This window comes from Diospyros lotus, chromosome 14, assembly GCF_014633365.1.
Source record: "Diospyros lotus cultivar Yz01 chromosome 14, ASM1463336v1, whole genome shotgun sequence".
In the NCBI taxonomy this organism is placed as follows: domain Eukaryota; kingdom Viridiplantae; phylum Streptophyta; class Magnoliopsida; order Ericales; family Ebenaceae; genus Diospyros; species Diospyros lotus.
The window spans coordinates 22,768,935-22,779,741 of NC_068351.1; the positions used below are offsets into that span (position 1 = coordinate 22,768,935).

At 36.5% G+C, this 10,807-nt stretch overlaps 1 protein-coding gene across 1 annotated transcript; it reads left to right on the forward strand.

The window, feature by feature from the left end:
- The first annotated feature begins 590 nt into the window (after positions 1-590).
- On the forward strand, positions 591-10,752 carry LOC127790651 (glycerophosphodiester phosphodiesterase GDPD6-like). The gene is made up of 8 exons (XM_052320235.1): positions 591-793; positions 1,837-2,015; positions 2,578-2,761; positions 2,872-2,946; positions 7,422-7,531; positions 7,671-7,889; positions 8,356-8,511; positions 10,293-10,752. Exons 1-8 carry the CDS (start codon positions 781-783, stop codon positions 10,545-10,547), a joined length of 1,191 nt encoding a protein of 396 aa, XP_052176195.1. The 5' UTR covers positions 591-780; the 3' UTR covers positions 10,548-10,752.
- Positions 10,753-10,807: the final 55 nt, after the last annotated feature.

Here is a 10,807-nt window from a genome sequence, read left to right on the forward strand (position 1 = left end):
TTTTTTTATCACATATCTTAGTTAACAAATATTACTTAAAATAATTAAAAAAATAAAATATTAATTATTTAAATAAGATATAGTTTCAAATCATGTTATCTCAAAACTTCAAATAAAATAATTTCAAAGGTGAGTATTTTGAATTAAAATTTTCTCTAAATTTAAAAACCGATCCATATAATTATCCCAGAAAAAAATAAAAACTATGGTTTAGATTTTCTAAAACAAATTAAGAATGGAGGTTTCGAAATTATAATTTGAATGGGCTTAGTTTCAAATTCGTTTATATCCATATAATTATCCCAGAAATAAAATAAAAAAGTCTTATCTTGGGAAGTGAAATCAAACCCGGGTGGGGTCCACTTCTCTAGACTGGAGATAAATAAACAAAGGCGCCTTAGAAAACGATTTAATTGGATCCGGTTTCCGTGCGATGCGTAGACTTCTGAGTCAAATTCTCCGGCATCCAGCGGCTGAAGAGATAAAGATGGAGTGGAGCCCAACAACTACCCACCGGTCCAACCCAATCAAAACCACCCACGTTATCCCTTTGCACATCCCCCCAAGTTTATCATCCACCGTCCAACGAATATTCTCGGAATCCCTGAGCAAAATCCACGGCAACGGATCTTGCCACCACGGCCGCAGTCCTACTACGAGTATCCAATCCAGTATATATACACACATTATAAGAATAATAAACATTGACGTACATACAGCTCGCGAGCCAGGAAAGCAGCCAAGAAAGAGAGAGAGAGAGAGAGGAGGGGATTCACCACCATGGTTTCACTAGGTAGGCGATAGCTAAACCCTTCGATCGCACATTATATATATATATTGGTACATATGCAATTTATGGGTGTTGGTGTGTGGAACAATCTTTTTTGCTTTGTTTTTGCAGTTTGGTTTCTGGGTTTTGCATTTTGAATTCGTTTCTCCCGTATTTGGCTTGTTTTGATCTTGACAGCTGATGTTCCTGTTTATTTTAAGTTGTTTTTGCTGTATTTGTGTTCATTTAACCAAATTAACTCTGTTAGTTGCATTCGCTGGCCGAGGTAGTTTTAATTATGTAATATGGTGGTGCTGTGGCATGTTGCAGCGGACGAGTATTAATTTGTAGCTCTTGAATACAAAGAGATTGCTGGATTTGGTTCATTTCAGTTCTTTTTTAGTAACTTTATTGTGCATGTCTTATGGGGGAAAATATTACTTGGATGAGGGAAAGGTTTTCTTTGGAAAAAAAAAAAAAAAAAGCACTCTATGTCAGAATCAGAATTTCTATATATTGGCGTGTTTGTTGGTACGTAGATAGGTGATGCTGCCTGGAATTTAAACTGGCAATTTAAATGGATCATCACCTTATACTGAGTCAACGTGGCTCCAATCCAAGTAGTTTGGCGCGGGCATTTTTAGTTTGGTGCATGTTGATTGCAATTCCAGATTTCTGGTTGCAGTCATCTTTTTGAACTTCTAAAATGTTTTATGGGGACAGAACTGCCACAATTTTATGGTTTTACTTGGGAGATAGGCAATTATTGAATTTTCAGAATTGTTGGCCTGCAAATATGTAAATATGTGATGGTGTATTATTGGATAGATTTTAGAAATTTAATATTAATTTTAAATTTATGAAATTTGATCGCTAAGAGTACTAGTAATCTCTCTCTCTCTCTCGCTTGTAGTATTTTAGTGGTACTTCGGTTTAATGGAGAGGTACTAATTAATGTAAAACTTCAATTAGAGAATGAGATAGCGAAACTCATTCTTGTTGACCTTCCATATTCTTCTGATAATTTACACAGTCAACTGATACATTCTTCTGGTAATTTATTCCAGGTGTTGTCCCTTTCATTTTTGTGTTTCTCCTTCTTGAATGTTCTGCAAGGCCTCTCTATCCACTCCCCAGTAAAATTAGCAATACAAACAAACAGCCTCTGCAGACCTTCCGCCCATACAACATTGCACATCGAGGCTCAAATGGTGAGCTTCCTGAAGAAACTGCTGCTGCATACATGGTAAACTGTTGGTTTAACGTCTTGTCATCTAAAAATTATTTACCTGTTCTGATAGTTTGTTCAATTTGGAAACTTGTTTCTCCCCTTCATGATGGAGGGCGGTAAAAATTACTCTCCTTAAATGCAACTAGCCTGACTCCATGTATCAGTGTATTTGTACTACTGCACCAGTTGTAACATATATAGACAGCCCTTTGTCTGGTAATAAGATTCTGAGCTTCTCAGGATTGAAACACAGTGCTAACCTAGCCGCATATCAGGAGTAGAGTACTGCAAATGTGATAGTTAAAAGCAAGAGTGAAAATGTCAATTCAACCGGTTGGCACCCCTAGTAGGATGAAGTATTCTTGTATGCTTGAATGTATAAATGAATATCAATAACCCCAGTCTCACCTACTGATCTTATTAGAAATATAATGGTGTCAGAATATAAACATGTCTCCAATTTTTCTTGTGACAATTGACTGATAACTAGAGGCATTCAATTTCTTGTTTGCATGTTTTACTTGATAGTCTATTCCTGCAATTGTTAATGGATCCTGGACGAATGACTTTCTTGCAGAGAGCCATTGAAGAGGGTACAGACTTTATAGAAACAGATATCCTAGCCTCAAAAGATGGCGTGCTTATATGTTTCCATGATGTAACCCTTGATGATACAACTGATATAGCAACCCACAAGGAGTTCGCAAATCGTAAGAGGACCTATGATGTCCAAGGTTTCAACACAACTGGTTATTTCACTGGTAATTACCTGATCTTGTTGTAATACATTGCAAAAAGTTGATTTCACACAATGAGAACCAAGTTCCTTGTGGATGAATGTTGTAATAAATATTTTAATAATCTTGTTCAGTTGATTTCACACTAAAAGAACTAAAGTCATTGCGGGTGAAGCAGAGGTACCCCTTCCGGGATCAACAGTATAATGGTTAGTTTCCTTCTGAACTTAACATGAATGCAAATTCTTTCAAATATTGGTCTGTTGAAGTTGTTAAATTTGTAATCCTATTAAAAGATGTATTGCTTGATGAGAGATATATATATTTTAACTTTCTAAGTTACTTGACATCATTGTGGGGGGCTTTGAAATCAGAGAAGTGTTTTTCTATAATAGCTGTCACACTCAAAATGGTAGAAGCTAAAACACAATTTTAATGTGATACAAGCCATTGCATGGTTCACACGCTTGGACATCCTATAACCCACTGGAAATATCCTGTCACATGAAGAGCCATCTAAAGGTCACCTTATGTAGTTATACATCTAGTATATCGAGCTGGACCAAAGGGTACACCTTATATTGAAATATACCAGTCTCCTCTTCATCTAAGAGTTGAGAAGGTAGCTGGCTATTGCAACGATATTGACAATATCAAGCAGCAATACAGGGTGCACCTTATATAGTGGCACATATGGTTTTGGGTTGGGGTGTGTTTTGATTCAGCATGGTGATGTGTCTCCTTTTGGGTCTAGGCATTTAAAGAAGTATAAGTAAAACTACCCTACACATGATTTAGAGGTAGTGACCGTAGTATTTGCTCTAAACATATAGAGGTGTAGCCTTTATGGTGACCGATTTGGTATTCATGGTTCAGTTTTAGAAAAAAACCAAACCAAGCTGTTCAATTTTTCAAAATGGGCAAACTAAGGGGAGGGAAAAACCAAAATCAAACTGAACTGCCTGGTTTGTTTTTTTCAGCTCGGGTTGATGAAGAACCGATAATTTTTTCCTCTTTTTAACCAAAATTTGGACAAAGAGAGTGAGAATGATGAGTGAGAGAGTCTGAGGCTAGTGACTGTAAAGTGAGATCAGAGGGAGTGAGAAACAGCAATGATGAATCAGTGAGGTCCCATTGAAGCAGTCAGGTCCTTGGACAAGTGACAGGCATTAAGCTCCTGCAATGGAGTAGACAAGTAGTGACCAGTTAGGTCCTTTGACCTGTGGGCCTTCACCTTTCTCCTTTTGATGGAGCAATGACCAATGACCATTTATCAGATTAAGAGTGGGACGATTGGAGGTGAGATGCCAGCTCCTGATGGAGTGAGTGAGATCAGATTTGGGTGAGAGAGATGGTGGCTGCTGAATTGTGAGAGTGAGGTAAGGGTTTCCATTTTTCAGTCAAGGCTCAAGGGGTGGTGCATTATGATTGTATTGCATAATGTATGATTAATCATACAATTGTGGGATGGACAGAATACCATTACTAATTTTGTAAAGGGGTATGTATACTCTTTGGATTTGGTTTGGACTCTTTGGTTTGTTTTTTGGCACCCTAAACTGAGTCAGAACTGAAAGTCTCAGTTTTTGTCAAACAATGAACAGAAGCCCAATCAGTCCTTGTCAAAAACCAGACTAAATTGAACCGAACACCCCAGTTCAGGTTTTTGGGTTTCTCAGTTTCATTGAACAACCCTATTATTTTACCATCCAAAAAAGGTTAACATAGTTGTTGATGCACGTAGCAGGAAATCAATGGCAACAATGATGCATCTAATTACTAGTGAGTTTGCTTTTGGAGTATTTTAACAATCATTCCTTAAGTTCAGATTGCAATGCCCATGGAACCCTATTAAATCTAGTTGACGAAGTAAAAGAGAGTTAAGATACAAGTCTGTATATATACAACGTAAGAGATGGATAGGGGTTGAACACAGATTTTAAGGTCATATATGCACTCAAATTTATGGGAAGATGGCATATTTGTCAAATGCTCAAGGCACAATGAGGTGCAAGAATGCTTGGAGCCTAGGCATGAGGCACAAGCCTTTTGGATGCGAGGTGCATATTTAAAAAATCTGTATAAAAATACATATACACCATTATTTTCAATATATACCTATAAAGAGGTAAATATAAACTAATAAAATCATAAATAGCAAATGACCAGTAGTATTTAACTAAATAACAGGGTGGTTTGTTGTTTTCCCAAATGTCTTTTAATTTTTCTAGTTATTACTGTTTAGATTTTCAAAGTCCATCAAAAAACTTTAAAGAATTACATAGGAGCAAAAGGTGTGCAACCTGCACCTCTAGGTAAGGTGCACCTTAGCCCCTAGGTGCATGCCTTGTAGAGCGAGGTGCCCTCAGCTAAGTCTTGAGGTGTGCCTTTTCTAACGATGGAAAATGGTGCATACCTAACTTGAAGGAAATCAAGAAAGAATGTGGACAAGACTCACAAGTCTCATTACTCCATTTGTCAAGGTAACACCAATATGAAAGATATGTATTGGTGGCCCAACATGAAGAGAAATATTGTAGCATATGCCTTGAGGTGTTTGATATTCGAACAACTCAATCAGAGACGCGTAAGATTGCTCAAACTATATCCCAAATGGAAGTCAGAGCAAATCTCTTTGGACTTTGTATTGAGACTTCCCAGAACCCTAGTAGGTCATAACGCCATATGGGTCATGCTGGACCAATTAACCCAATATGCCCATTTTTTGCCTATCAATACCTCTTTCATCTTAGGAAGACTAGTTACATTTTGTGTCGAGGAAGTGGTTCAACAACATAGGGTGCCCATTAGCATGGTCTTTGACTGAGACCCCAAATTCATATCTTGTCCTAGGACATCATGAAAAATGCCTTAGGTATGAGGTTAAGTTTTAGTACTACCTACCATCCATTGAGTGATGGGGAATGAGAAAGAACCATTTAGACCTACATAATTTGTTGTGCAATTGGGATAATCATTTGCTAATAGGGTTTGTGTATAACAACTACCAAACAAACATTTGAATGGTTTCTTTTGAAGCGCTGTATGGGAGGAGTGTCATTCGTCCATTTGTTAGATGGAAGCAAGGGAAGGGAAGGCCTGGCCAAAAATGATGCAGCAAACTACCTACAAGATAAAGGTAATTTGAGAAAAGTTGAATGATATACAGAGTAGAGAAAAGTCATATGCTGATCATAGAGGAAGAGATATAGAGTTCTGGTTGGAGACTGTTTCTTAGAATGTATTATCAGCAATTGTTGTGAAAGTGTGTTAGTCAAATGGTTAGTCGGGTAGCTATAGTTATCTGTAGTTGAGTAGCTATTGCTGTTTAACTTCTGTTAGTTTGTTAGCTTAATTTTGTAAGTTACAACAACTGTGCAAGTTGTTATAACTATAACCTGTATAAAAACTAGAACTGCACGAGATATGAAAAATGAAGGAAAATATTCTTTCTCTATTTTTTTATCTCGTTTTTCTTGAACAATTCTCTGGTTACAGATGAAATAAAACTCCTCTTTACAATTGTACAGAGTAGACAAAAGTCTGGTTTTTATGATTGTATAATCTGTGAATGTGACTACCATTAGTTTGGAATGAAAATTTGGAGTGAATAAGGTGATCAAAAGTAGAAATTTTTAAATTTGTATACTGCAATTAGCTGAATTATGGTAGAGAGGAGCTGGAACTTGACAAAAATGGAGAAGAGTGATACTAGAGTTACTAGTCATATGGTCAGCCAACTCCAAGTGAAATCATTGTGAAGTCTTTTCTTCTGAAATGGGCTGCTGGTGCTTGAAGTGCTAAGCTATCAACTACCTTAGTTCACTAGTGTGTGTGAAAGAGCTTGAGGGACAGAGGATTTAGTGAAAAAAATCTTTAACAAGACCTTAGTTGTAATTAAGATAGGATACAAGAAGTGTACAAGGTGAGCTTTAAGGCCTTGTGAATTGACTAGTTTTTGTGAAGAGCAGCTCACAGAAGCAATTTTGTTGGATGGAAGAATCCTGTGATTTTAGAGGTTAAAAGGCTACGGTTCAATCTTAAGTCACCAAAAATTTTGTAAACATGGAAAGTGGGATGATTAAATTGTAATATTAATGTGCAAATGATGAACTCCCTAACACATGACCTAATCGATTGGTCCATCACGCAATTGGTCTATTGTCTTTTATCATCTCATCTCATCTCATCTACACTTCTCTTATATCCCAACATGGGTTTGAACCTCTAATTATTGTCAATGTTCATGGCTGCAAGTATATTTAGCACATCAGACTGAACTTGTGGTTTACACCAAGTACTTAACGGAAGAATGAATCAAGACTTAACACATGCTAGCACAAAAGTTATTGCTGGATTATGTTTCATGCTGTTTGAAAGGTTTCAATACCAACTGCATTTTGGTAAAGAACTCCCCTTTATCCATCCCTAAATCAAACAAAAGCCACACCCTTGAGTAAGAAAAAAAATTGATCTTTTGTTTTAGGTAAGAGGAAAAAAATAAACCGTCAAATATGTGATCTTGATGATTATACAACTAAATTTGTGTAAACCTGCCATAAATAGTCAAAATAAATAATATTTTGCAGTATCAGATACAGTTTCTATTCAAGTGATTTTAAAAGGAGTCAGTTCATTGAAGTGAGACAAAGTTTCTAAGATGTCTCTTTAATGTACCACGCAGGAAAATACCAGATCATTACATTTGAGGAGTACATTGCAATTGCTTTGGATGCATCAAGAGTTGTTGGCATTTATCCAGAGATTAAAAATCCAGTATTTATCAACCAACAGGTGAGTAAACCTTTGTCTGATATCATGCTTCAAATATAATTCTTTGGAAATTTGTGACTGGTTTGGTGTGAAAATTCACAGCATTAAATAATTTCATAGTGTTTACATTTCCTATCTTAAAATCGCTGCTCTGCAACAGGTGAAATGGCCAGGCGGTAAGAAATTTGAGGACATATTTGTGGAAACACTTAAGAAGTATGGATACAAGGGTTCATATATGTCAAAAGATTGGTTGAGACAGCCTGCATTTATACAGTCATTTGCTCCAACATCGCTTATTTATGTCTCAAACCTGACTGATCTGCCCAAAATCTTCCTGATTGATGATGTGACAATGCCAACCCAGGACACAAATCAGGTTTCTTTTTGTTCAGTTATCTTCCTTGTAACTGCTATAATAGCTATGGAATGTAAGTTTGGAATATAATATAGTAGTAAAGTTTGTTCCATATAAAAGTTACATCCTGCTGATGATTTTACTGGAATTTGTGTTTTCAACTTGCCTTTTCTTCTCTTTCACTCACAAGAATTGTTTTGAACAGAAATAGAGGATCTCTGAACTCTGTATTATCTTGTAGTTATTTTTAACTTTTCATAAAATGTTGATTAAGTTAAAAGTTTCCTTTGCTAAACTTAAAGGTAAAGATGATACAAGTTTTCCAAACTTTTACAAGTGAATCACCTGGCTGGTCATCTTGAACAGTGGCAATAAATACGCCAAGTTCTGGCACTTTTTGTGTCCTGTCTGGTTAATGAATCATTTATTTCTTATGATAACCAATTCAGTAGAACAATAGAAGTAATATTATTATTTGTATGTGCAGTCATATTGGGAAATCACTTCAGATCCATACCTTGACTTCATCAAGGATTACGTAGTGGGGATTGGACCTTGGAAGGATACAGTGGTTCCTGTACTGAATAATTATTTGCAAACCCCTACGGATCTTGTTGCCAGAGCACATGCCCATAACTTACAGGTGCATATGCTTTCTTTTGAACTCTGAAGTTCATCTGTGGAAGATATTTATCAAGATTATGATGTAGATTATCTTGTGCGGCTGTGTCTTTTGATTCATTGTTTGTGGCCATGTATGGATAGTGTATTCAGCCTTGAAGTGGTAAAGGTTCCATCATCACTAAAGGGTCAATGTTTCAAACCATGAAAACAAACTCGTCGCATCCAGGAACCTTCTCCCAACCTGGCAGGAGCTTCTTCACTAATTGCCATTTTTGTGTTTCATCCAAGAAGTCACATTTGGACTTTGCTGATATGCTTCAAGGTCTACTGACCTAGTCTTTGATGGAAAATGCGTTGCTCATGTCAACCTTTTAAATATTGGAAAACACACACTTAGATAGATAGATAGAGAAAGAGAGAGAGAGATAGAGAGAGAGAGAACTTGGAAGCATGTAGTTTGACTGGAATTATTAAGCATTTAGTGGGGTGATGAGATGGGATTCATGTTGTTGACCTGATACAGTTAGCCGAAGGCTTACTTGGAAGCATGTAGTTTGACTTGAATTATTAGGCATATAGTGGGGTGACAAGATGGGATCCAGTTGTTGACCTGATACAGTTAGCCAAAGGGTTAGTTGAGTGAATTAGAAACACTAATACAACAATAACAACTATAACCCTTAATCCTATTAGGTTTGTTGACTATATGAATTCTAAGGTCTAACCATCTCCATTCATGACCATATTCTCTTTCATTATATCCTATGCCTTGTTAAGAGTTTCCCACTAGATTTTCTTTTGTCTTCCTCTCCCTCTTTTGCTACAGGCACTCTACTCACCTCATAGGTGCATTTATTAGACTTCTTCTCATATGTCCAAACTATTTTAATTGCAATTCTCACATTATATTCCCATAGCTATCTTCATATTTTTGCTCCATGATACATGCTACTGTCTTTGCCATCACATGCTTGAACTCCATATTAGTGATACACTGGATAATTCTGCTCAAGAGAAGTCTTCAAAATAATTGAAATGCAACCTGTGAATCTCAGAAGCCTGGGAATTGATTTTTTGAAGGGCGTAAGGTTTTATACAGTGGAGTGCACAGCATAACTTTCCTCTTTGAAGCCACTTCAGCATCCTAGTTATTAGTTTTTTAACAAAGACATGGAATATATCAAACACAAACAGTGATATGGTTGATTTTCTCTGAACATGTGACACTCAAATTATTAATTTGCTTTGACCATTCTGGTAGAAAAACTCCTTGTAAAGTTCGTACCCGCCTTGCTGGAAAATTGGTTTGTAATTGCTATTATGATTATTACTATATTTTTGAGTCTGAAACGTAAGTTCTTGAGGTAAAGTTTGTAATGGATGGAGCCATTTGATTCACAGGATCAAGGAGCGTGTCAAAATGACTTTTTAAGTGTTTGGATAAGTTTCAGATTGGCACAATTTTATAAGAAAATATTGAAGTTGCATGATTGATTGCTTGGATTGTATTTCGGCTAGTACAGCTGATAATTTTGTTTGAAGTGCATGTTGTGGTAGTAATGGGAAGGTTGTTTCTTTGTGACCAGAAGGTCCCATGTCGAGTTGTGTAACGACGAAAGCAACCTTTCCCTGTTGACAGTGGGATTGCCCTTTTTTGGATGCCAAGTTCCATTAATATTTTCTTTTTCTTGTCCTTGTAGGTATTTGTTTCTCTAGGTAGGTAACGGTGATCTTTATTTGACTTAGGAAATACAAATGCGAAGTCATGACTTGGTTCTTTGTGAGTTTGAATTGATACAGGTGCACCCATATACCTATCGGAATGAGGACAAATTCTTACACTTGAACTTCAAGCAAGACCCTTACATGGAATTTGATTACTGGATAAACCAGATACAAGTGGATGGACTCTTTACAGACTTCACAGGCAGCCTCAATAAGTTTCTAGAATGGACCCACCCAAGCCGCCAAGGTGATGATGATGATAATGCTGATGCAGATTCAATATTGCATAAGATTGCAGCAATGCTTGCCAAGTATAATAGAAAGAAATAAAAACATATTTAAGATGGCTGTTCTCTCTCTCTCTCTAGGCATTCTTAGTTTTCTAATGTTACTTCAACAGATATGAGTATTAGTACACTACTACTCTTGCGGAGTAACATTTCATTACAGATATCTCACGTGTCCATTTCAAATATCAATGGCTTTTGTTTTGGCAGTTACAGCCATCTATGTTCAGAGAGTATTATATTTTCTAGTTGAGTACGTTGCAATATTCATTCTTGAAATTTGTCTTAATTGTAAATTGCAAT